Source organism: Catharus ustulatus, chromosome 16 (genome assembly GCF_009819885.2).
Source record: "Catharus ustulatus isolate bCatUst1 chromosome 16, bCatUst1.pri.v2, whole genome shotgun sequence".
Lineage (NCBI taxonomy): Eukaryota > Metazoa > Chordata > Aves > Passeriformes > Turdidae > Catharus > Catharus ustulatus.
Genome location: NC_046236.1, coordinates 2,427,329 through 2,454,685, shown reverse-complemented (window position 1 = coordinate 2,454,685; position 27,357 = coordinate 2,427,329). Strand labels below are relative to the sequence as shown.

Sequence of the window (27,357 nt, the reverse complement as noted above, 5' to 3'; positions counted from 1 at the left end):
GTAGCTTCACCTCCCAGCTCCCTTTTGCAGGCTGAGCCCTTCCTCCCAGTCACTGAATCAAAACTGTGAGGTTGAAATGAGCTCATTTTGCTCGAAAGGCTGCAAGCCCCAGTGCAGGCACCGCTCCCCTTGCGCGCTGTCGCACTACGCAGCCACCATTGCTGCAAGAGAGCCGAGGCTCATTTCAAGGTTGAATTTGTCCAGCTTCAGTCCCTGGGATATTCACATCTCTGGAAATTATCTGGGGATGCTGCAGTCCGTCATAGCAGAGCTGCTGCTTTCCTTGGCCAGATCTCTGGGCAAGTGCTTGGATTTTAACACTGCAATGTCCCTACATGCATCCTTCTCTGTATTCTGTATTTTTTTTAAGATTAAGGAAAGCATATTTTATTTTCAAGCTTTTCTTTGCAATTGCAAGGACCGGATACTCTTTTTAAATGACAAGATATGAGAATCTCGTGCATTTGCATGACCCCAATGGTTTAAAAACTCCTTTAACTCAACCATTGCCCAGATTTTACCAGAGACACGTGGGGCTGATGTACGTGAGGGCCACTGACACCCAGCATGAAACACATGAGCCCTGAAGCACCTAAAATTATCTCACGTTGGCTTTTGAAGATAAGTCTCCACCCTCCATTCAGAATGACAACTTTTGGCAACAACAAGAAAACAGAAATGACAGATGGTAACAAAATCTGGTACACAAACATGACAGTAGGCAATATAATGAACGTTTCACCCACTCCTTCATTTATGCTAATCGGTGCTTTTGAGCAACCGGAATTGTTCTGCCAGACAGCCGTGGATCTGAAGCACAGCACAGCAAATCTCAGAGGGCCACCAACCTGAAACCAGGGTAAAACCCCACCAGGGGACTCACTGTGAATGAAATGAAGGTATCACTAAACTCCAACCCTGAGAAAATCCCCTCACTCCTAAACAGCACATCCCGCCTGAAATTCCCGCCCTGAAAACACATCCACAAAACAGAGGCAGTTCGGTTTTCCTGCTACCCAAAGCTTCACCAAAATTCAGAGGAACCAGCAGAAATGAGAAGCAGCAGCCTTGCAGTCCATGTGAACTGCGCTAAATAAACGTATTTGTTACGGCAACAAAAATTTCCTTTAAGAAGCGCTTTCCTCCCAGCCTCAGCTCTCTGGGGTGGACTCTGTCCCTGCAGGAAAATGGTGACTCTTCCCTTTGAAGCCCACTTATCTCATGCTGACATTCTCAGCGGAAGGTGCTGTGTCACCCACAAACCTCCTTTTATTTCCTATAAAAATGTAAATCAGCCTATTTTTTTCCCCCAACAACCTTATGTAATGAGCAGTGTCCTCACTCAATCATTTTGAAGACGTGCTTTAGCCTCTATTTTATGCAGGAATCTGTAAGACTGAAACCATTCCTCCCTTTCCTTCCCTGATATTTCAGTGCTTGCTCCTTCGCCTGCTGGTGCAAAGCTCTGTGGCCATTCCTGGCATGGGCAGCACCTAAAGACATCTCAGAGGGCAACAGCAACATCATTATATTCTCCCAAGGATATAAAACAAGTAAATTGTCAGTGCTTTCAGGAAAAGAGGGGCAACCTTGAGCCAGCTGGGCCAACGTGCCCTCAGAGCCAGCTGGGGATGTGTAATTGTACAAATCTCTGTATATTTGTAACTATAAATGAGGCTGGTCCTCCATGATCAAAATTTCAAGACAGGACCTAATTTTCCTTTGCTTACAGCACTGTCACACATTACCCATGGCAGATGGAATGTTTTCTTCTGGGGGCAAAATCACAGGAAAAAATAGTGAATTTTGGTCAAAACATTTCAGTTGCTTTTGAAGGCAAAAACCCCCATGGTCTTCGTGGGTTACCAGTAACCAGGTCTGCAAACCCTACACTCAGCCCCAGGGGAAAGGGCTGGAGATAAATCTTTGTGTCAGCAATTCATCTCAGAGAACCAGAAATCTCCTCATGAAGATCCACACAGACTTCTCTGACCTGGGGAAAACTTCACTTCTCCTGCTTTCTGTCTTATTCATCATTTCCTGCCCTGGATGAAACATGCCAGCCTGTTTAGTTCTTCCTTGGGTGAAAGCTACTTCATTTCTTTAATTATCCTTGATGCCCACCTCTTCTAGACCCCCTGTGCAAAGCCATGTATCAAATTTGAGTTAAGGGAATCTCAGCACATGGAGCAATTGGAGCAGAATTCCTCTGTGGATGGAGGCACAGCAGACCAGTGTTTCCTGTTCTCTCTGCTTCAGCATCAATCATTCCTGAAAATAATGCCCCAACCATCTCCCAGACTGGAGATGGAGAAGCACTGACCAGTAGGGCTGGAGTCTTCCAGAGACCCCCACACTGCAGCCCCTGGGTGCTTTCATAGCCTTTTTATGAATGGTTTGGGTTGGAAGGGATCTTAAAGTTCATCTCATCCCAGGCCCTGCCACGGGCAGGGACACCTCCCACTGTCCCAGGCTGCTCCAAGCCCTGTCCAACCTGGCCTTGGACACTTCCAGGGATCCAGGGGCAGCTACAGCTTCTCTGGGCACCCTGTGCCAGGGCTCCTCACCCTCCCAGGGAACAATTCCTTCCCAATATCCCATCCATCCCTGTCCTCTGGCAGTGGGAAGCCATTCCCTGTGTCCTGTCCCTCCATCCCTTGTGCCCCAGTCCCTCTCCAGCTCTTCTGGAGCCCCTTTAGGCCCTGGAAGGGGCTCTGAGGTGTCCCTGGAACCTTATCCTCTCCAGGTGAGCACCCCCAGCTCTCCCAGCCTGGCTCCAGAGCAGAGGGGCTCCAGCCCTTGGAGCATCCCCATGGCCTGCCCTGGACTCACTTCAGCAGCTCCACGTCCTTCTGATGCTGGTGCCTCAGAACTGGAAGCAGCTTCACAGGTGTGATCTCCCCTGAATCCCACCCTCACCTGCTGCCCATTCTGTGGGATCAGCCCAGGATAATGCTGGCTTTCTGGGCTGCCCCTTCAATCCATACGTACATAATGTCAACTGCTAAAAGATAAGCAATTTTTTTTTAAGGTATTTTTCAAGGCTTTACACACACAGGCTTCCCATCCCCTCCCACCCATACTCTCCTTTTCCTCTGCCTAATTTCAGAGTAAGGAAGCCACACACGATGTTTTCTCTCCAGGACATGGTGAACTGGCTGGTTGTCTGATGAGAAGGAATCTGCCCCGGGACACCATGAGGAGGTGGGATCTTCTGCCTGTTGCTTGTCACGGAAAAGGGAAGATGTCTGTGTTCAGCTGCTACTCAAGTCAGGAATGCCAGTTCAAAACCTGGAATATCAGCTTGGGAGGACGCTGCTCTGATGCTGCTGTGGCTGAAGGAGGCTCAATCCCATACCCAGGCGTGTTCACAGGGGTCCCACAGCCGGGGGTCCCTGGGCGGCCCGGAGCTGCCTGGCTATGGGGTGTGTGGGGCACAGGGGGCCGGGATATGCTGGTGAATACTCTGGGTTGCTTTGCTGCAGCCTGGGCCAGGACCCCCGACAGCCTCCAGCTCTGCCGAGGCCGTCCCCACGTCCCCAGCGGGTTTTGCCCGCTCGCTGGACACGCTCAAAGTTCACGGTGCTATAAATACCCGGGCACAGGGCTGCCAGCAGGGCCGGCCGGCGCGGGGGGGCTGCTAAAACCCAGCGGGCTTTCGTGTCAATTAACCCTGTGCGTGCACCAGTCCCCTCTGTGCGGTTTGAGTACAGGAATCCTCCGATTCCAAACGTGCCTAAAACCAGAAGAGAGCAGCAAACTCCTTCAGAGGGCTGATTCCTGCTGGGAAGAGCCCTGGGATTGGTACCAGGACTGGAAGAGCACAGGGTGCAGGAGGGTGTTGCAGTGGACGGGTGTTTTGTGGCCAGGCACATCCACAGCTTGGGCAGGTCCTTGTGTTGGGGATGCAGCGATGTGGATCCAGCACGGCTTGGGTCCCCCCATAAAGCAGAGGCTGCCTGTGCACCCCACATTCCCCACAGAACAAGCTCATGCCACACAGCCCTGCCCCACACGGCCCCACAGAGCACAGCCACACCGCAGCCCTGTGTCCCCCAGCCTGTCCCGTGTCCCCGGCACCACGCGCAGGACTCGTTCCCAGCAGAAGCGCTAAAACGCATCAAAAAACTTGGAGGCCAAGAGAAACGCACTAAATCAGTACAGGGGACAACCCCGGCTTGGGGACAAGCCGCAAACGTGGAGCCCGCAGAGGTGCCACCCGAGGCAGAGCACGGCACATCACCTGCAGCAGGGTGTGAAGCTGCTCCCTGTGGAAACGCCTGTGACCCCACCCACAGCTGCACAGAGCCCTTTCGTGGAGCCAAACGTCATCTTTTAACCTTACCCTGGCGGGCTGAGGGAGAGCCAGTCTCTGAGAGGAGCCTCTTGCCCCTTGTGCCTGCTCAAAGCACGGGCGATGGGAAGCTCGGAGAGAGCAGAGGACAAGGCGGTAGAGCAGAGCCCCACGGCTCTGCTGAGGCTGGACACAGCTCACACATGGCTCAGGGACAACGGCTCAGGACTCAGCAAGGTCCTGGTGACCACAAGTGACCACAGCTCCAGCGGGGCCAGGCTGCCTCGAGCACGGGGCCGCACATCCCTGTGGCCTCACGGGCAGGGGGTGACCCTTGTGCCCCGTCCTCAGGCTGCTCAGGTCACAATGCCACCAGAACACATTCATTTCAGCCTTGGAAATGTCGCCTTTTGAGTCCCTTCAAGCCAAACAAAGGCACACTCATCACCTCACTCTCCACCATCTCCTCTCCTCCCATCATCACCGCAGCTCCCGTGATGCCAACACCTCCTTGCTGCACTTGGATATCGTGGCTCTTCCTGACGCCTGCTTGACCAGGATTTTGGGTTACTCAGTTCCTGTGGCCAGCAGGGTCCTGCCCCGTTCCCCTCATTCCCTGTGCTGCTCTGGGATGTGGCTGCCCCAGAGCTGATCCCTCATGCCCCAGGGTCACTGTGAGAGGCACTGCCGGACTCTGTGCCCAGCGCAGCACCGGAGCAAAGGAGCCTGGAGGGTGGCACTAGGGGGAGATAAAGGCCGGGACATGCTGCGCCCTGCACCCCTGCCAGCCCCTCCTGTCACCTTGTCCCCAAGGCCATCCTAGCCCTGGCTGCTGGCGGGGACAAAGGGGAGAACTGCAGGTTTCTGCTTATCACAGTCCCCTTGCTTTGTGGGGTCTTTCCTGGCATCTTCAGTCTTTGGGAAGCATCTTTGGCAACGAGGGGCCTTATGGCATTTACACCTTTATGCAGCAGGTATAAAAGCAAGAAACTACCTTGTCCCATGTTGCAGACACCCCAAAATCCATCCAGTGCTGCAAGACCTCAGTTGGAGGCTCAGCCTGTCACATCTGGCTCCCCTTTCCTAATGCCCCTAGGTGCACTTGGCATCAGCACAGCTGTGACAGCCTTTACAGGACCCCAGCACCAGCAAACTGGGCACCTTCAGGGCTAAACACCATTCCAGGGGACCTCTGGGTCAAGATACCATCCCGATATCACACAGCTCCTCTGGATGTTGGGAACATCCATCCCCTGGATGTACCCTTCTCCACAGGCTCCCTGTGACCCCTCTCAGCAGACATGAGTTCACTAGGCAGAGTGTGGGGAAGCTCCTGGTAGACAAGGAGCTGAAGCAGCAGGACCTGTCCCTAACAGAGCTGTTCATGCCCAGCTGGATCACAGTGGCACCCACGGGTGCAGCTGTGGCTCCTGTGGTGTGAATCAGTGCTGGATGCTGGGGCAGGCACTGTGCAACAGCAGCTCTGCAGGCAGCAGCCACATGAGGGGGGACACTTTGCCCTTGTATTTTCTGTGGATTAGAAAGAAAAGTTAAATGATTTCCTCATTTTCCAGGAGGAGGAGGGAATCAGAGTGTGGCTGACACAGTCATCAAAAAATGCTACTAATACAGGTTTGTACATCACTGGAAATGCCATCAAACCACGATGCCCTGGGGGCCTGAGCTCCCCCCAGAAAACCCACACAAACTCCACACAAAAAACACCCCAAACCACCAATCCACTGCAAAGTTGTGTTTTCTCTTCCACTGCCCAGTTTGGTCACAGCCACAGGACACAGAGGCAACACTTGTCCTGTAGCCACATCTCTGGTTTGCTCATATCTACAATTATTTAGAGCTCCAGCTCCACAGTTTCCAACATTCTCTCTCCTAAACTTCATGACTGCTGGCGCTGGAGGGAACGGGGCTGGTAACGTGATAGGGATGTTGGCCTCGGACCAGGAGGCTGGAGGCAGAGGGTGGAAGGCAGAGGGGTGCCCAGGCTGGGGTGTTATCCAAGCCCCTGCAGGAACAAGGTGTCTTTGGCTTGATGTGAGCTGGCAAGAGTAAGAGGAGGGAAGGAGATCCTTCGTCAGCACTTTGCTATGCACCGTGCTCCGTGTTCTGTACTGCCCGGACACACGGACTCACCACTGCTGTGTTCAGGAGAGCTATTCCCAGGGCTGCTCTCACCCCAGGTCCTTTCTCCCTCTCAGGCCTGCAAAATGCCATGTTCTGCTTCAGTATGGCTCCAAACACATGCCCAAAAAGCAGAAACCAACACAACACTGCTCTTCCCACGCTGTGAAGTGAGTGAGGCGCATGCAGCAGCACCTGATGGGTCACCCCGTGTGTTGAGTGACCACTGACAGAGGTGGCTCCAACATGATGCTGCTGTATAAAAGAGCTGACAGTCTGTGCCCAGACCCTGTCACAGCCCCTAAACCCTCAGGGGGCTCTGATGCAAGTCTAGGGTTTGCACTGTCCCTTACCCAGGCTTTGCAAAACAACCTGGAAGTAAAGAGTCATTTTTTCTATTTTTCAATAATATTAAATAAGGACAGAAGCATTCCCTGGGATTGCTCAAGGCACCCAGTGCTGTGACTGCAGCCCAGCTTTCCCCCTGTGAAATGCATCATGTGCCACCACAGAATGCCAGTCCAGGATCTCGGGCTGGAAACCAACAGGGATTGGGGTTTGTTTCAATTGTTTCAATGGTTTTTTGCTTTTAACAGATCATTTCTAAGATCATGCCATTCTGCCACATGTTCTAGACAACATTTCCCATCTCCCAGCTTGGACATAGCCTTTGAAAAAGGACATTCCACCTCCAGTGTGCCCCAGGCACTAACACAGCCCATCTGCAGGCAGAGCCAGGCTCTTCCCAAAGGTTCCCGTTCTCAGGCACCTCGTGCCAAGCCCGACATGGTCACTTTGTCATTGAGTGCCAAGTACAAAGCATATGTAGGACAGATGGGTATGAGGTTTATAAGATAATTAAGCATGTTAATGAAGTTCATTTGCATCTAGCTCCTAAATTCCCATAAATTTTGTGAGGCTGGGAAATGAGAATTGCTGCTTGACGTCACAAAGCAACAGAAGTTTAGTTACCAACAGCAAAGCAGTGATTAAAAAGTGAGACCCAAAGCTGCTGTGGCCAGGCTGAGCACAGTCCTGCAGGTCCCCTGGCACAGCCTCCATACATGATGCTCCCCGTGCCACTGCAGTGGCCACAGCCTTTAATACAAACTGTTGTGGGCTCTGCTGGACTGAATGTCACAGAATCAGAGAGAGTGGGAGGAAATCATTGCTCCAAGGAAAGAACTGACCCAGAGATGAAGGAAAAGCTCTTTGGTGTGAAACAGAAAGTTGGTGGCTGGTGTGGGAAGCCAGGTGAGAGCACCCTCTCCATGGGCTGCCCCTGAAGCAGGACCAGGGCAGAGTCCTCTGATGAAATCATGGGGATAGCACAGCAGAGAGGCAGATGGGCATTCCCTGGGCAGAGATGGAGTCCAGGGCTGTGACCCAGACAGCACTGGAGCAGCCCCAGGAAAAGAAAGGAACAGGTTGGATTAGAGATCCCCAGGAAACCCCCAAGGATACTCCAGGGGAACCAGAGCAGGAGCTGGCAGATGTGCTCCACACCCACCTGCCACAGTGCTGGAGCTGGGAGGGCTCTGGGGTCCTAATATGTGGCCAAGCCTGGGTCAGAGCTCACCTGCAAATTCTCATCTCCACAGGAAAGGAGGGAAGGAGGATGGGCAGTTTCCACCCACCCAGGGGTCACAGACTGGGAGGTGGCTCAGGTGCTGCAGCACCTCTCCATTACCCTGAGGTGATGGTGGTTCCTCAGAAGTGGAAAACCCGAGAGCAGCACAGCCAGGTGGTGCAGAACCTGGGACCACCCCACACCAGTAACCTGTGGGGTCAGGTACCACTCACCTTCCTGGCACCCAGGGCAACCCTGGAGCCTCCTGCTTCCAGAGGAGGAAGAAGCCAATGATCCCACAGAGATCCCATTCTGCAGCACACCTGAGGGGCCAGATCCCTGGCAGCACCTGTGAACAGGAGATATGGAGCAGCCTCCGGGTTGGCTCTGCTGTCCCCCACTGCCCAGCTGGGCCAAGCACACCATGGCAGCAGGCCAAGCACCTGCAGCTCACTATGGACAAACACAGCCCAGACTTGCAGGAACTGCTGTGAAACATCTCCCTGAGAGACCTTTGAGCTTTTCTTGTTACACATCCTCACACAAACTAACCACGCACAGGGCGGGTCTTCCAATACATCCAACACTGGTGTACGACACATCCTGACCATGAACCAAAGCAGAGAGAAAAGAAACTTTAATGTGGGCTTATCCAGGACAAGACAAACTGAAAACAGCAAGACTGGATTTGTTTGAAATACCTTCACCAGATTTATTAAAAAATATCCCTTGGCAGTTGACAATCACCACGATCCACAATCAGAACCTGACTGGACAACGTTGGAACAGTTTTCACCTACAGCAGAAGGTGAATACCTGAACACCCCAGCAAGGCCTACACACCCCTGCTGGCATTAAACACTGGGCTGGCACTGAGGAGCCCAGGGCAAATGCTGGCTGTGGTGCCAATTTAACACAGGTGTTTCTGTGTGCTCTCATACTTACCTGGTCTGTGGGAGAAAAAACAAATGTTCAAAATACGGGGGAAAAGAATCAGTTGGGACCCAGCAAAACTGGACACCATTTCTCTTTGATTCCACCAGCTCTTGCTGTGCTGCAGCAGAGTGAGAGTAGGGAAAGGGAAGCTGGACAGTGAGGCTGGACACATTCAGATGCTGTGGCTGCCTGGTGAGAAGGGTTTGGTGCTGCAGGACCAAAGGTGGTGGGACACTGGTCATCGACAGGCAGCAGCATCCAAAGGAAACCTTCACATCTGCCAGGTCAAACCCTGACTGGGAAGGGCTCAGGGCTTCATTAGGGGTTTCATTCCCCAGTGAAACCCAACAAAGACAGTGGGAAGCTGACAAGAAACCCCAGGAGAAGTGGGAGGTGTGGGACAGACAGAAGGTAGACATGGGGTTTGCTTTTTGGGTCAAATTCTGGTTTTTGAAGTATCAAGGCTCCTCTTCTTGCCCAGCCACTGCTCTCAGTCCTTGCTCCGTGGACACTCACTCCAGAAAAAATACCTCATTCCCCTTTCCAAGCAAGTTAAGGGGATCTGAATTCCAGAGTAAACCATCAATGTTCTCTGCCAAAGAGAAAAATAACTATTCAAAGGTCATCCCCAGTTTTGGCCAACATAAGATCCCTGTGGGGAAAAGCTCTGCCCAGCAGTGACCTAAGGTGGCTGCAGAGGAGCTGTCAGTGGTGCCTGCACAGCCCCTTCCCAACACCTCAGAACCGGATCAAAACAAGGAAAAATCAAGAAGGAATTGTCTTCTCACCCTGGGCACTGGGAACAGGAAGGTCATTCACTGCCAACCAACACATCCAAGTGCAGCACATCTATGTGACAAATGCCTTCTGTGATTAAGACGCCTCCTAAATATGCACCTAATCAAAAATTAACTTGGTGGCTTCACGATTATCAAAGAAACATTGTTAAAAGACAGATCCAAAACAGAGGGCTGAAAAACCTATTCCAAACTATTCTTCTTCCAGATCATGCACCAAGGGCTGCGGCTGAAGCGGGGCTGGAGCAAAAATACAAAAGCAAAAACAATTTGGAGTTGACACAGTGTATTGTGAATTACTTCTCAGCTTTTCTACATCTAAGAGAGCATGAAATGACCGGCCGTACAGTGGAACAGTTTAATATACAATTGATTACAGAGCCGCAGATAACACGCGCTGGATCTATATACACACAGAGCTTCATATTTCACACATACAACTTCTTGCCATCTCGGTTTGTCCACGAAGCATTGGCACAGAGTATTTACAGTGAGGCTGCTGCGAGGAAGCCCCGTCCCCCCGCACAGCCCCGGGCAGGCTGCCCCAGTAGGGGGTGTAAACAGAGCGGGTCTCTCTTTCTGCAAGGGAGGGAGAAGGGGGGAACACCGCTGGGCAGGAGGGAAAGGAACCAGAGATACCAGGAAAAAAATAATGTCCAGCTAATCTGGAGACTTCAAAACACTCCAATTTGCCTTTTAAAATATTTTGACTGGAAACTGTTCTCAATTGATTTTCAATTTGTAATTCAATAATGTTTCAATGGCATTTTCAATTAATGCTTTCTATCCATCTGTATTTCCATCCATTCCCATGTGTGCTTGAGCAAGGACAGGGAGTGCTGAAGCCCTGGGTCAACGCTGAGGGAGCTTCTCAAGGAAGCAGGGGAGGCTGGGGGGCTGTGCTGGCTCCCAGGCCCACTCCTTGTCCTTGGCAAACCAAAGCCAACCCTGGTTTCAGCTGATCACTCCAAAAATAATCTCTCTCGGGCTGTTTGTAATCAGGTACCACCACCCTTGAGTCCCAGTGATGGCTTTTACACGGGGATCACTTGTGGGTGTCACTGTGTGGACAGAGGGGGGGCAGATCCAACCCCAATCCCAACCCCAACCCCAGCCCTTATCCCCAGCCCCAGCCGGTCATGGTCAGACACAGCACCCTCGTTCCTCGTGCAGGCTCTCAGTAACCAGCTGAAATTTGCTCAGTGAGAAAAGCAACAGGCAGGAGGGAAGGTGCATTTACCAAGGTGTCCATGGCCTGGCTGCACGGAGCAGGCAGCAGGATCTGCCCAGGAGTAACCTCCCCAGAGCTCAGCTGTTGGAGCCACTGCTGCCCAGGCACCACTACGGGACCCACATGGCAGCTCCTCCCCCACTCAGGCTGGCTCCAGGGGCACACCCAGCTCCTTTCCCCATCATTTCCATCCCTGCCTTGTCCCCCTCAGTGCTGAAAGGACCAAAGGGCCAGAGAGGAGGAATCCAGCCCCTGCCACCAGCAAAGACCATGTTTTATGCTAAGTTAAGAATTTTGTTTTATGGAAAGAAGGAGCTTTCCTGAGCAATTCAACACCTAAAGCCATCCAGCTGGCACTGGGCAGTGAGGTGACTTTCCTGAGAGCACATGGGGGAAGCTCGTTTACCTGTTCCTGGGGAACTGGGTGAGGGTGGCCAAGGTCCTTGTCATCTTTGGACACTGCTGCTGCCTCCCTGCAAACCAGAGACACCCCCACCGAGCAGGAACAATTCCCGAATATGCAGCGCGACCTTGGAACTGTGTTTCTTGTCTCAGCAGATGTTAAGGCTCTTGGCTTTAAAGAGTTTATTACTTTGGAAGTTTAAAGCTGTACTTGCAGTAGGGTGTAACAAGTCTCTGTCTCAGTATATGTATTATGTATCTATCTCAGCATGGGCTCTGGAACCAGAAGCAGTTAAATTGGGGAGAGGGTCACTGGTAACTGTGGGCTCCTGGAACATGTGCTGGTGCCAGTGGGATGATGCCAGTACCTGTGCAGTGGCCAAACCCTGGCTGAGGCAGCAATGCAGAGCAGAACTGGCAGTGCTGCCACCTCCTCCTTTGGACATGATGGTGGGGTACATCCAGTACTGGAAATAAACCCTAAACAAAACTCAGTGCTCACCTGGAAAAGGCAAAGCTTCAGAGTCACTGAAGAGCCATTTCCCCTTGGGCACACCCACAGATGGACCACATGCTCTGTGTCCTTTCCTATCCTGAGCTGTATCTCTCAGCACAAACCAAAACAAACCATCTTCAATTCCACTTGCACTAAGGTAAAAACTAGTGAAGACTTGAGTAACTGAGGGAGGAAAAGAAGGAGAAACTTGAGAAAGTCACTTTGACTCATGTGAAGAAGGATTTGAGAACTGATGGCCAAATCAGTGACATGCAAGAGACATGGTGGCACTGGCTTCCACCACACATCCAGAAATGAGCTGGGTAACAAACTGGTCAGAGCATCATGGATGAGAATGGGAACTTAAAACTTGTACCAACTGTTCCCAGCCATGACCTTCTCTGCAGTTCTTCAATTCAGTGAATGCTGCAATTTCTGGACATTAAAATCCATTACGGGCATGGAGATGCACCAAGGGCTGGAGCCCCTCTGCTCTGGAGCCAGGCTGGGAGAGCTGGGGGTGCTCACCTGGAGAAGAGACCTCAGAGCCCCTTCCAGGGCCTAAAGGGGCTCCAGGAGAGCTGGAGAGGGACTGGAGACAAGGGATGGAGGGACAGGACACAGGCAATGGCTCCCACTGCCAGAGGGCAGGGATGGATGGGATATTGGGAAGGAATTGTTCCCTGGGAGGGTGGGGAGCCCTGACACAGGGTGTCCAGAGAAGCTGTGGCTGCCCCTGGATCCCTGGAAATGTCCAAGGCCAGGTTGGACAGGGCTTGGAGCACCTGGGACAGTGGGAGGTGTCCTTGCTCATGGCAGGGGTGGGATGGGATGGGCTTTAAGATCCCTTCCAAACCATTCTGGGATTCTGTGCAGTTGTAGCAGTGAGCCAGAAAACAGGGAGAGAATGGAGGAAACAATGCCAAGGCTGTGGCAGGAGAGGCTGACAGTGGCCTGGGGGCCATTCCAGAAGTGTAAAACACCAAGGGCTGCTGCCTCAGACCCTGATCTGCAGTGTGGAGCCGGACGTGGGACAGCTCCTGAGGAGGAGCTTGAACCCCACCCCTGGAGCAGGAGTGTGGGAAGACCCTGGCACTGCCTCCAGCTCCTGGCCAGCCTCAGGCTGGGGTAGGGCAGCAAATGTTCAGCAGCTACAATGAGGGATCAGGTAAAAAAAACCTTTTAGTATCTCCCACCAATGTGTTTTGTCCAAACTAATCTTCCTTCTCCCAAGCAATATTGACTCCCACAGGCAAGGAGCAAACAGTCCTGCATGTGTTGTACAGCCCAGCCCCTTATCAGGGCTGAGACAGAAGTTCAGCTCACATCAGACAGACTCGAAAGAGATTTTATACAAAATACTTGTATTTTTTTTTCTACCAGAGCTTTACCCAGTGCCTGCAAAGCACCTCAAACTTCCTTCCTATGACACCCTCAAACTGCACTGCTGTCAAGACACATTCCATCCGTTTTATTTTCTCCTTTAACACCTACAGAGCCTGATGTTTCATTCCAAATAAACTCTTTAAATAAGACAAGGGCAATAAGCTCCTGCAGTCTGACTTTCACCAATAAAACTCTGTACAGAGTTCAGAGGGTGGTGTTAATGCAGATTTTAATAAAATCAGCCAATTTTAAGGGTCTCTGGTTCTCCACTCCCAGAAAACAGGAACAGCTTGGGAAGCCAAGACTCTGCTTCACACCTGAGACACCTTCCTGTATAGCACTCCTGGACATGGGGATCAGCCCTTGAAACCACCCAGCAGCTCGTTCCATCTTCCCTTCTCCTTGTTTTCCCCATTCCAGACCTGCCAACATGTTACCATATGGAGCCAAACATGACACTGTGTCCTACCCACAGCTCTGAACTCAAACACCTTCAGACCATGGCAGCACTCAGCTCCAGGGCCTGCAGGAATTGGCAACTAATTGTTTCTAATTCGAACTTTTTAACAGGATTTTGCAGAATCCCACTGCCACTGCCTGCACAGTTCAGTCTCAGCAACAGCAAAGAGCAATTCAGGTTTTACCCCAGGAAACAAACCAAAGACTGCTACAGATTTCGGGAAGAACTCAAAAGGAGAAAAACGTTGGAGAAAATGACTTTCCTGCCCAAACTGATGTTCCACGAGCAGCCAGTCAAGTCTCAGCATTATTTTGAGACTTCAGCTGGCTTTTCACAACTGCCTGGGCGTTGAGATGGCAGTGCCATGGCACTGGGTCATCCCTGCACCTCCACCTTGACTGTCCCACATGCAAATCATTCTGTACTTACAGACAAACCACCCCTCTGGCAATTCCAGCAACTGGAAAAATCACATCAATAAACAACAATTGCATTTTAAAATTTAACTCTTAAATGTAACTGCAGGGATGTGTCACTTCTCTAACTTCCATCATCTTCTCTAACAGCCACCATCACAAGGAGGAAGCTGCAGCTGCGACCAGGAAAAATGGACCAAACATCAAAGCAAACACACAAATCTCCCCTTTCCTCAGGACCAAGGGAGACACCAGCAGTGACAGCAGCACCTGGAGCTGTGATCTCAGCTCAGGTGCTGCTGTGCAATGAGCAAGACACAGTTTCCCAAAGGTGAGAAGTAGAGAGGCAGCAGCCACCTGTGTATCCCATGCAGATGGAGCAAACGAGCTCACAGCAGGGAAGAAGGGAGAAAACAGGGTCTTTAAATTTGGCAGAAGCCCCCAAGCCAAGGTGTAGATTTAAACAGCCAAAGGCATTACAGCCAACCTCAGGCACCCTCAGTCTCCTGAGATGCTGTGACATGAATTAACTGCTCCCTTGCAACACCTTCTGCTGTGTTCAGAATGAAAGCTTTAGAAACAGGTCAGGGTTAGCAATTTTAAAATGCCAGAAACCCTTGGCCTTTTACTCAGAAATAAACTCCTCTAGCTAAAGCTGCTATGTGTACAGGGAGCTCCCTTCAGTTTTGCTCTGGGCCTCTTCTTTCTGTGTTCTAGCCCTAAAAGAAGAGTATCCAAATACCTATGTTTGTATAAAGCCCTTGGGGAATCCACCCTTTCCTCCTCTCATTTTGTCACTTCTGGGACACAGCAGAAGCTGCAGCCAGACCGTGGCACTGTCCCACTCTGCTCATGTTACCTCCAGCAAAGGGGAATGGCCCCAAATCCTAAGAGGTAACAGGCAAATCTGTCCTTCTCAAAATCCTAATGCCAGAAGTGAATGGGAATGCCATTTACCTGGTTCTCACTGAGAATCCTCTCACAGGAGCAGCAGGGAGAAAAAAGCATTTTGGTGTGTTAGCAGCAGATTAAGACCTCACTGCTGACAATATTCTGTGCACTCCTTGTCACTCTGCAGCCTGGAGCAGGTACTGCAAGTGGCAGAAGGCAACATGAGGCTCACAAATACCCAGCAATCTCCTCAGTCCCCTTCTCTGGACCATTTTTAAATCACTGTCATTAAACCACCCTAAAGATTGTGGAAGTGCAGCCACACATGGATTGTCCTTGTGGAATAAACCCCTGGGGATCCAGCCTGCCCCCCATGTTCACTGACAGCACTGCTGGCACCAACAGCACACACACCACAGGCATTTTAATGGAGTGAACTTTGCCTGTGGCCTCCCACCAGCACACGTGTCAGGAACTGCGCAGCAGAGCCACACAGCACTGCTAGAAACGCCTCCAGAGTCATTTTAGTGTCAGGATAAATCTTCAAAAGCGCAAGGGGAGCTGTGAAGGCTCAGCTCACGCTGGTTTACAACACAAACAGGTATCTCCTTGCACCTGGAAAATCTCCCCCTCCAAACCATCCCTTGAGAACCGAACTTCATTTGGTTCCTACACTGCATTGAAGAGATTGAACCCCTGGCAGCCCCACAGCTCCAGCTGTGGGGTTCTTGCTGCTGCCCTGGCAATGAGCAAATGGGGCACCACTGGTCACCCAGCAGGAGTCCTTCCCCAACCCAGAGTTAAGGCAGAGTACAATCACTGGCAGTTCCCAGAGCAGACAACAGCCCTTGATTTCTGAGTCCAACAGTGCTGCTGTCCTCAGTGCCTTTATTTGCTTAGTGTCAACAAAGAGAGGCCTTGGTGGGTTTGGGGTTTGGTATTCAGATGTTCCCATAAACCCAACAATAGTCCCACAGCCCCATGCCACAGCAGCATGGGAACCTTGTGTACTTTATAGGCTGGAGGAGAGATTTTGCATCCTGAAGTGATTGAGCAATGAGAGGAAGGTGCTTTGGGTCCAGGTTCTCATTCCAGCACCTCTTCCTTTCAGGTTTAACCACAGGCTGCCAACCTCTCCCAGGTGCAGGGTTGGGCTGGTGGAGGTTTGGTTACTGTGCAGTGTCTTAGGGAGTCAGCACGTCCTGACTGAGCTCTGCCCTTGCACACATCTGAGCAAGGAGAGAGCAAGGATGGGCAGGGTCTATAAAAGTGGGAGAAAGAAGTGACAGGGAGAAAAGCTGGACTGACTCTAAGACAATAACATAACACTAGAAGGCATGTAAACAATTCTGGATCATGTTAGCTCCTTGACTGTAGGAAAAGGAATACTGACACACCTTAACTGAACCTAACAATGGTTTCAGGAATACATTCTTCAGGTGCAAGAGGTATTTGCAGAATTACTACCTGAAAGTTGGAAGTGCAACCCACAGTGGGGAGGAGGGAGTTATAACCTAGGGAGAAGGAAGCTCCTGGAAAACTGTGCACTCAAAACCACCTCACATCGCTGCTCATTGGGAACAGCCTCCAAACAGGCAACAGCATCTATGGCACAGGGATTTGGGGGTGAGGATCCCCTGGTTTGTTGTGTGCTGGCAGATTGAGTGAAGAAGATGAATTCTGAACAGCTTTCCTATCCAAGGGAACACTGACATGCATGAACAGCAGCTGTGCAGGACCTGTGCACAGAGTTCTGTTCAGCTGAGATCCAGAAATCCCACACTCACATCTGATAAAGGCTTCACAGGCTCCATCCTGACTGTGGAGTGGACATGGATCTCCACCAGCTGAACAGGAACCCCACAATGGATACATTTATTACTCACACCCCAAAACCACATGGGGATAAGAGGAAGAATCAATACATTCTGACTTGAGATGGAAAGAGCCCCCAGCACCACACAGCCAATGCAGCACTGCCTTTCCCCAGCTCTTCCCTGTTTTGGGAATAAAAATCCTTTCACTTTATTTGGTGTCAGAGGGAGTTGGCTGAACTAGAATAGTTGAATGGTCAATATGATCCCCAGCAGGGCATGAAATGCCAGAGAGGGAGGTGGTGGAAGCACACAGAGGGCAGACTGGCACAGCCAAAGCCCCCAGCCCCACAGTTCCCTCTGTGCAAGCAGCTCCTGGGTTCCCACAGGCCTCTGTTCCCAGGGACCTGCACGGAGCTGACTGCAGGACTGGGAATGATTGTGCTTCTCAGCTCACTACAAGGACTCTTTTCCCTATTGCTGCTTTCAGCAGCAGGAAGGGAGCACTCTGTTCTCTTCCCTGCTGCAAAAGCAAGTGTGTGTGTGTGTGTGTGTGTGTGTGTGTGTGTAAAAATCCTGAAAAATATTGTGCAGCACCATTGGTTCAGTCCAGAGGGAAGATGGGGATACTCAACTGTGTTTGGTAGCTTCCAAAGCGCTGTTTGGAAACAAATATTGCCTAAGGTAACATCCTCACAGTGGTTGGTAGTTCAAAGAGGCTCAAACACTGTCTTATTACTCCTGTTAAACCCATGAACAATTCATCTCTCCCAGTCCCTTCTGCACACGAAAATTCCCAAACAAAATTAAAAAAAAAAAACCCAAGAAACCAAACAGGAATAAAATAAATAAATAAATAAATAAAGGCATTCCCAAAACATTTATTTTGCTTCTCTCTTTCTCTCTCTCCAATCAGCTCAGAGACACCGACGTCACCTACCTTCGCTCACTGAGCCGCGTACGGAGCCGGGAGCCCTGAACCGCAGCACTCCCGTGGTCTCTCCTCTGCTTCTGGAAACCTGTCCCCAGAGCTGGCACTGTCCCAACCCTCCTTCCATTCCCATGGATCAGTAACTCATTGGCTATATGGAAAAGAAGAGTATCCAAAGCACACGATGGCACATGGAGGCTGCAGAAAGCATCGGGAAAGGAGAACACAACGACAGCAGCTGCTCCTCCTGCCCTAACTAAAGGCTGAGCCACGGCACAAGCGCCCCTCCAGCCCGACCCAGAGTGTGTCACCCCTGGCCCAGACATTCTTGTGGTGCATTACTGGCACTTTATAGCAGTCTTGTATGGTAGATACATGCACATGTCTGTGTGTTACATACAAAAGGTCTGATAACAGTAAAACATTGTTTTGAGAGATATAAAAAACCCAAGGAGTTGCATTAGCCAAAAAAAGTGTTTTGTGAGAAACAACAATAAAAATGATATAACCACAGCTTTTCTTTTCTTTAAAATTAGATAAATACCCAAAGCTATGATTTCACTTGGGGCCTCTGTACCTTGACAGGGAGTCCAATGGAGTATATCTGAAGGCACTTAATATCCTCTACTCAGCTGTAAGATGGCTGCACAGGGAGCTGGGGAGCTTGGGATGTGATTTGGGGCATGGAGGAGAGAGATGGATGAAAACAAGCCCTGAAGAGCCATGATCCACACAGCCCCAGGTGCCGAAATGAACACAAACGTACAACCCAGGTGTGGAGAAGGTCTCTCTTGAAAAAGAAAACTGCCAATTGCAAAAGTCTGTGTGTTTCTATGGACAGAGCACTTCATGCAACTCTGACAGTTCATCATACACTCTTAGAGATATTTAGCTTTGTCAGTTCATTGACCTCCTCAGTCCCCGCTTCCTCACAGTCATCCTTTTCCACAGCTTTGCCAAACCTGCACCTCTCCTCTGCCTTCGCCGCATCTTTCTCGAGCTTCTTGGCGGGAGGAAGGATGTCCTTGGCTTCTGAGCTATCTGTGCCATGGGCTATCTTATCAGAATTCTGTACAGAAGGCACCAGGTTGGCGATCTCATCCGTCGGAGACCGCCCGATGCTGCCATCCACTTGAACCCGAATGTCTGGAGATATGGACAACTGGTGATGCGGCACGATCCCGTTGTCCATGCACTTGGGGTAAAGGTAGGTCTTCATCTGACCCTTCCCCTTCACATTGACCGTCCCCCTGTAGTCAAAGTCATACCCCATCTTGCTGAGGATGCGGTAGCTCTCCTCACTCACCTGGATGCGGCACTCGACGCCGGTGGTGTCCATCCTGCTGGCGATGTTCACAGTGTCCCCCCAGATGTCATACAGCAGCTTGGTGGTGCCGATGACCCCGGCCGTGAGGGGGCCGTGGTTGAAGCCGATCCGGAGCTTAAAGTTAAACCACAGCATGTTGTTGTTGAAGTCATCCACCACCCGCATCATTTCTTTGGCAAATTCAAAAAGGGTCTGCAGGTGCCCGTGGGGATGGCTGCTGTCCTGGCACTGCGAGGTGTTGAGCCCCGAGGCTGCCATGTAGGTGGCCCCGATGGTTTTGATCTTCTCGATGCTGCTGTAGTGGGGTTTGCTCAGCAGCTCGTCGAAGTCCCCGATGAGCTCGTTCAGGACCCGGTAACACTCCTTGCCACCCTCGTAGTTCTCCTCGTAGAACTCACTGAAGTTGACGATGCTGGCAAAGATCACCCCGCCGCTGTCGTGGTTTTTGGAATAGCTCTGGGACACCTTCAGCTGCTCGGCCACGTGGTAGGGGATGATATTCCTCAGCAGCCAGTCTGCCTGATCCCTCATGCTCTGGATCTTGGTGCGGTGCAGGTCGGCCTCCACGTCCCCGTGGTAGTGCAGGCGGTAACTGACCTCGAACTCGCGGTTCAGGAACCAGACGAGCAGGAGCAGCAGGAAGGACACCAGAACCACCTCGTGGCCAATGAGCTCCGCCGGTCGCTGCGCCGCGCTCGGCGCCGAGCTGTTGCATGGGCTCTTCCTGGAGCTGCACAAAGGGGACAACACACAGGGACATTTTGGGTTAGGGCATTGCCATCCCTGCTTCACAGCTAGAAATCCTCAAGTGTGGGCAGTACAGTTACATACTAAATTATAAAATATGACTTGAGAACTTCTGCTGTTAAGAAAACACCAAAGAATTAATTTAATTCTTAAACTCACTGAGTGCTTCTTTAAATCCACCAAGTATTTATCATGGTGTTCAGTGGCACAGCCCAATCCTGTTTTAAGAAGTTCACCAAGGACACTGTTATCATTGTATCTAAATACATAACCCAAAGCACTGCATGTAAATATGTACCTGTGTGTTTAGGTATCTGAGTGCACTGAAAGTCTGTACATGGGGGTGTCTGTGACTTTTGTGGAATTTATCTGGTTTTGTATTTTTTATTACCTCCAATAGTCAGAACCAGTTGCTTTACACTCCTGTGCCTTTCCCTTATGTCCTCACCAAGGACCAGGAACATTTGCCGTGTGCCTTTAATGCTACCAAAGGGTTTGGGATAAGATAACCCTGTAAAAGACACATCATGCAGAACCTCTAAGGCAGGGAGGTGGAAATGGATGAGCTTTAAGGTCCTTCTGAGCCAGCCCAGTTTGTGTTCTATGAACTGCATGGAAGTGGGGAACATGGCTGTGCCAACATCTTTTCTATGATAAAACCACTTCAGTTCTTCATGGCGCAGACAGAAAGTTTCTCCAAGTGCCAAGATTACATAAAATAATCAAAAATTCCTGTCTGCCATAGATTGGGAGCAATATTTCAGATCTTCTTGACAGTTCACTGCCTGCCTGTGCAGATTATGAGGTGCTGATGGAGCATCTGCCAGTGCCAAACCACCCTGAATGAGGAGACATCTGCACCCTCCAATCTCAACTTTCTGCAGAGATGCAAAGACACAAATTGAATCTGAGAAGGCCCCACCTATGCAATCCCAGAAGCGAAGGCTAAACGCAGACAGCTTGGCACGCAGTCATTTCTGGAGGGATCCAACTGCATTTTTGGGATAAAATCGTGCCAAAGCTTGAGATTTGATATGAGCAGACATGCACTGAAGTTTCTTAAGTTAAGAGATTGTTTGAAGAGGGAAAGCATCACATCAACCTTCCTCCTGGAGAGCCAGAAAGGAATCCATGTTCAGCACCTGCCTGCATTTCTCTGGGAAGGGAAGGGAAGGGATTAAAACTCAGCACAACTGGAGCAACAGTTCAAGAAGAGAAGGCTGAATTTGTTACTGCAACATATGAAAACATTCTTGAGTTGCTTCACTTCCATGGAGGACAGGCTTTCACCTTGGAGATATTTTGGAACTGAACTTTACTACAGGCACAGTTTCTTCCTCTGAGTTTCACTATCAAATACTTGATTGACAGAAAAGTGTGACAAATCAAAACCAGAGCACAGATGTGAGACAGATTAACCTGTCCATATCCAAAAACATTTCTCTGTGCCACAGTCTTTGTATCTATTCACTTCTTTACAGAAATCCTATGAGGAAGTTTCCAACAAGTGAGATACTTACAATACAGAGCATGCAGGTTGAATTTTAGACGAAAGATAGGACAGATTACATTGGAAATGAGTTTTGTTTTCTACTAGAAATACACTTCTCCCAGGAGAAGTGAAGGTGTATTCATTTTATTCCTCTTCACAAGGGGACCATGAAAGGAGGAGATGTCCCAGCTCAAAGTAAGGCCTCACCATCAGGTTCCTAAAATTGCTGTACCAAGACCCTCCTTCCTCCCTGATTCTCAACAGAACCTCTGTAGTGAACCTGTTTATCTCCTCCCTTGAAAGACAGGTCAGAGACAAAGACGTGGTTTAGTAGTGGTCTCGACTGGGTTAATGGTTGGACTTGATAATCCTCATTGGTCCCTTTCAGCTCAGGATATTCTATGATTCCCTGACCTTGGAGGTCTTTTTCAGCCTAAATGACTCCCTAAAAAATGACTAGAAGGGAACAATTCCTGAAATACAATCCTTGCTACCTATTTTGGAGGTGACAAAATGCCCTCCCGGCTTGATGGGCTTATAAAACAAGATGAGGGGATGGTAGGTAAGAGAAAAGACCTTGGAAAATAAGAAGAGATGGTGGAAAGTGAGGAAGGAATCTGGATTAAGGAGCTCAATTCAGGTTCTCTGAATGTGAGTTCATTATTTCACACATCTTGTGAGCAGGGATCTGTGAAAGGATGTGAGCAATGACTGATACTGCTCTGAGAGTATGAGTTTGATCCAAACAATTCCCTCCAATATTGGCTATTCAGGGTCCTATTTAAGTCATTAAAAGTTTTTTATTTACAATTTGCTGTACAAAACACTCCTCAAAGCACTTTAACTCCTCTCCAGTGAATGAGGTGAGCACCACAAATGTTCCATCAGGAACAGTGGAAGGCAGCATCTGGGGGAATGGCACCTGGGAGCTCTCCACGATCTGCTCAGTGTGCCTGACCTCATGGGCTCCAGCTCTGAGAGCTGCACGTGCAGGGAGTGACTCACTGACCTCCTTCCATTCATGGGGAATGGGGTGGGATCCCAAAAAGATCCCAAAAAAAAGCTGCAGTGGCTTCTCCAGAGCAGGCATTTTTATCCCCATGGGAAGTATGGGAAGCCCTGATTGCAGCCTGAAGCAGAGAGTGACTGCATTTGGAAATCCAGTCTGGATGTTGCAGTGACCAGGATACAGGACCTACAGGGTTGGAAATCACCTCCCCAGGCAGCAGCCATGACCTGGAGTCACCTCTGGAGTGAAAAGAACAACTCCCCCACATCTCCAACAGAAAGGATCAACCCCTCTGCCCAACCTTTCTCAATTCTACTTTTTAAGAGGTGTTGCAGCAGAAACTGATTTTAAAAGCCATTCAAATTGAAATCTTGAGCTGACAATGTTTCTTTAACTCGAACTGGTGAAATGCTGCCTGGCACAGCCCCCTCACTATTAACTTGGCACCTCCATTCAGCCTGTGAACATGGAACAAGTGAGACTCTGGAGATAGAATCTCCTTTGGCTTGATCACAAATCATGAAGATAATGGCTTTCCACTCATAGAGCTTTCTGGAAAGCCAGTTTGCTTCTGAGCCAGTAACCCATTTGGATATCTTGCTATATAGAAAGGGGATGCCTCTGCCTGCTAAACCTGAGAGAATGCAAGGCAGGAAAGGTGTGGAAAAGGGGATCAAACTGCTGCTTTCCAGGAAAAATGTACAGTGGGTGCCTACAAACCCTTCCCTACAAGGAGGTGATTTCAGTCTCCATTCAAGTGGCCATTGCTGTTCCCCCTTGAGCACACACACTGGAAAGTGGCACATCCCACCTGCCCTGAGGTGAGGAAGGAATGAAAATGAGAAATATTTCCTGCTTAAAAGACAAAGTCCATGGTTGCATCTTTAGGTTGAAGAATTGGGCTGCCTGGAAAACAAAGCAAACATTTTTATTTACAGACAGCCCAGAGATGAACTCTGTGCTAAGGCTTCATTACCATTACACTGTCTCTCTTCCCAGGCAACATTAATATTATCTCTATTCTTGATCAAGGAAAGGGAACAGCCTCATTAAAGGCAACACTCAAGCTTGTCCAGCCCTCTGAGAACACAGGAGAACTTCAGTGCTGAGTGGGGTAAGCAAAGAACCTGATTTATTTAATTCTGGCAGAAAGGCGCAGCAAAAAATTTTGTTAAGCTAGGAAAGTTTAATCTTTTAAAAAGGGGAAATTCTGTACTCTAGAAATGTGTTATACAATAATATACAGTGTAAGAGCCCTGAAAAAAGAAGCCAAATTTTTTTTTAATGGCAGAAAAAGAATAGGATAAACATCCAGGTCTCCCTTTTAACTTCCAATACTTGTTAATGTCCAAGTTTGGGCAGGGTCAGGCCAGGGGAGCTGGACTGAAGGGCGGTGCTGAGCAGAATTAGCACATGGGTCTCTGCCTCAGCTGAAGGAGCCCAGACAATATCCTCATAAAAAGGGAAAAATGAAGTTTAGAAATGTTTAATGGGTGCCGTATTTTGGTCACTGCCTTAGATCACCATCCAAGAGACACCTCCATGGTTTTGGTCCTCAGCAGCTCTCACCTTCACCTGCCATGAGTTACAAGTTGCATATCTATGGAACAGAAATATCTGCAGGAAAACAATGTTTGACAGGTGATCTTTTCACAGATTTCTGTCACTGAGGGGAGCACCAGTTGTCAAAGATTTAAGGCAGGATGAATTATTGATCAGTGATTAGCAGCTGGCTGGGAGCCTGCTGAGCTGCTGGGGAAGAAGTTTGTCATTCTGAGCAGCACAGAAGCTTCACAAACAAAAAGTAAGGATCCAAACACTAAGGATCCAAACTAAGGCTGATCCTAAGACACTACTGGAGTGATCACCATATTAAAGTTTACCAAAAAAGCCCCCTCTATCCTTTTGGCTTACATTTCCATTCTGGATTCAATGAACTGGAATTCTGATACAAAAAAGAACTTTCATTAATCAAAACTAGGAGAAAGGAAAACCCATGTAAGAAAAGCCAGAGCCCCTCAAACCCCAACAGTGCAGTAAGTGCTGAGTCCTTGGTGAAGAAATACCCAAAGAAACACTGCTCTCATCCCTCTAAAAAACCCCATGTGTTTTCTAAACTACCACAGCATTTGTGGAGATGCGAGTTATTAAAAAGGAATTTTGTTTTGACACATCTTCCCAGGACAAGCAACATGCTCCTGAAAATCCCCGTCAGATGAAGCCCAACGTGGCCCAAATATTGTCCTCAAATTTGCAATGAGCAAACACAGACTTGTCTAATACCAAAGACCAGTAAAAACACTTCAAAATCAAAAACACTTCAAAAACTTGCAAGAAACCCATGTGAAACTCAACACTGAAATCACCAGAGTGACCCTAACACACTTATTTTTAGGGGCCATTAATAACCCAGGAATGGATTTTTGTTTGCTGGGGGCTAACATTTCCTTTGCTCTCAGTTTTGTGACTCCCTGCTCTGCCCAGGAGAGGTGACAGCCAGCCCAGACTGACACATCCCATCCTGGGAAAGCAGCTGGCTGCACATCCAGCTTTTCCAGAGGAAGCTCCTCAACACCAGGGAATTCTCACCTGCCCAGCTGTGAGAGCATCCAATTCACACTGCTTCTGAATGGTGCAAATCAGCCAAGGAAATCAAATAAACAGCTCGTGGTGAACAGCTAATGCTCTAAAAACTGCTGCTACTGGAAAAACAGATGCTGTTTTAAATAGCTCCTCCATAGTTCTATTTCCTAGAAATCCAATTTAAGGAGGAAATATCATTATGCGACTCTGTGACTGCAGCACCAGCTCTGATGAGTTTTGCTCATACCCAAGTCATCTGTAAAGGAAATTACTCAAGGAGCTTAAATACAACTTGCTGAACCAATTTGTTGAATTCCCAAGTTATTACTGTGGATGCAAAGTTTTGCTACATGTAATTCACTGAAAATGTTTCTATCCTCAAATATTAAGATGGTAATTTTATATAAAGCTTACCTAAAGTTCTGTGCCAAATCTAGATGAGGAGCTTCCATGGAGCTGAAATGAAAAAAGCAGTGATTTCAGAAGGAAAGTTCAAGCAATAAACAAATCATCCTGCAGCATTCCAGATAGAATTTTCAACTTCCCTATTGCACAGACCAACAACTGCACTGCAGACCTGATAACTGCACACAAACTTTGTCTGAACATGATTTATCTGCTTGGAAGGAGGAACCAGGCAGAGATGCTAATCCCTGTAAAGGGAACTTTGTGATGTTTGGAACAAGTAATTGTTAAAGAATCCCATCTTACCTGGAAAATAGGGAAAAGCAATCTCAGAACTCTAACACTCCATTATGCCTTTATCTTATGTGAAGACACAGAAGATTTTAAAAATAAAACACAAAGAGACAAACCCCAACATCTTCAAACAAAAACCATAAAGCCCCAAACCAAAATCAACAAAACAAACAAACAAAAAACCCAACAACAAAAAAACCCCAACCAACCAACCAACCAAAAAAAACCCAGAAAAACAAACAAAACCACCAAACCACCCAAACAAAAAAAAACAAACACAAACACAGAACTCATTTTTGAAGATGCCATTAGAGAAAATAAGTAGTTCAAGCATTTCTCTTATTTACTTGCATGACAATTTCTCTACTGCAATCAAGTAGCAAGAGAGTATCAAACTCTCAGGATTAGTTACAACTGGAAAAGGAGGTAAAACTGCAGAATGGATCTTTCTGTGGTGCAGACAGGGCTGCAACTGCCACTGTGACAAAAAAAATTATCAGAATCATGGTAAGATATGAACAAAAAGATGATTATTAACAAACTGAAGTGATGGGTTTCACTGACTAAACCTGTGTGACTTTTGTTCAGGATCAATTCTTATCAATCACCTTTTCAGACCTGCAGTTGGAACAGCTCTGTTGAAATATTTATTTTTGAGGGTTGAAATAACACATTCCATGATTTCTGAACCTTGCCCATGAATGGTCAGTGCTGTTCACACCTCAGGTGGGAACACACCATCATTAGTAACATTTATTAAGGTCATGGGGTTTCCTGACATTCACAGAGTCCCTTTGGCACTCAGCAAGAGCTGATGCTGTGACTTGACACAACAGCAAGGTCTCCACCTCTCAGCTTTGGAAGAGCCATTCCCAGTCCCTTAATAAAATTGAAATGCAGGGAAAATCCCCAGTTTTGTGTCTTTCTTTCTGCACAAAGTCTGGACACAGAGCTTGTCCAGGAGTGTTCCACTGCCCCCTTTTAGCAGGTTCTGCCAGGAACCCCCAGAGAGCTGCACTGGGGAAGGGAAGGAGCTCCAGGAACTCCTGCTGATGGGAATTAGGGAAGAGCAACCAGGGAATCAAGAGATGGCATCAAGGGTCTGCTCTCCACTAATTCCCCTGGAAAACCAAACCTGGAATTGTGTTTGGAGCCAGGTGGGGGTCAGGCTCTGCTCCCAAGGAACAAGTGGCAGCACAAGAGGAAATGGCCCCAAGTTGTGCCAGGGGAGGTTTAGATGGATATTAGGGAAAAAAAAAAAAGAAGTCTTAAGCCAAAGCCCTGGCCCAACTGCCCAGGGCAGTGCTGGAGTCCCCATCCCTGGGGGGATTTAAAAGCTGTGTGGATGTGGCACTTGGGGACATGGGGCAGTGGTGGCCTTGGTGGGGGGGAATGGGTGGATTTGATGGTCTCTGAGGGCTTTTCCAACCTCAAGCATTCTGTGATTCCATGATTCTCAGTGCAGCTGTGGCTGCCCAGTGAAAGCACCAGTGAAAGCCAAGGGGAGAAAGTCCTTGTGACAGGGCACTCAGTGCTGGGGGACAGATGATGCTCACTGGGATCACTGAGTCCTGAACCCAAAGGGACAAGTCCATGAGGACACAAGTGTTCAGAACCAAACACTCCTTTTCTGCACTGAAGCTGGAGAGAACTCCCCTGCCCTCCCTGTCCAAGCCCTTTGCAGACAGACAAGAAAGGGATTTTCCTGCAGTCAATATCATCTAGAAATCATTTGTC

At 49.1% G+C, this 27,357-nt stretch overlaps 1 protein-coding gene across 5 annotated transcripts in view; it reads right to left on the bottom strand.

The window, feature by feature from the left end:
* Positions 1–8,623: 8,623 nt before the first annotated feature.
* The window catches only part of ADCY9 (adenylate cyclase 9), a 90,985-nt gene continuing 72,251 nt past the window's right edge, over positions 8,624–27,357 (bottom strand). For 2 of the 5 annotated variants that reach the window (XM_033073850.1, XM_033073851.1), the window contains 2 exons: positions 25,336–25,377; positions 17,690–19,820 (listed from right to left, as the gene is read on the bottom strand). In XM_033073850.1, coding sequence (XP_032929741.1) covers positions 18,632–19,820; positions 25,336–25,377 — 1,231 coding nt within the window. In that variant the 3' untranslated portion in view covers positions 17,690–18,631. Of the gene's footprint in view, positions 9,977–14,827; positions 16,280–17,689; positions 19,821–25,335; positions 25,378–27,357 lie in introns of those variants that run through there. The other 3 variants (XR_004419546.2, XR_006163067.1, XR_004419547.1) reach the window with 3 other exon arrangements.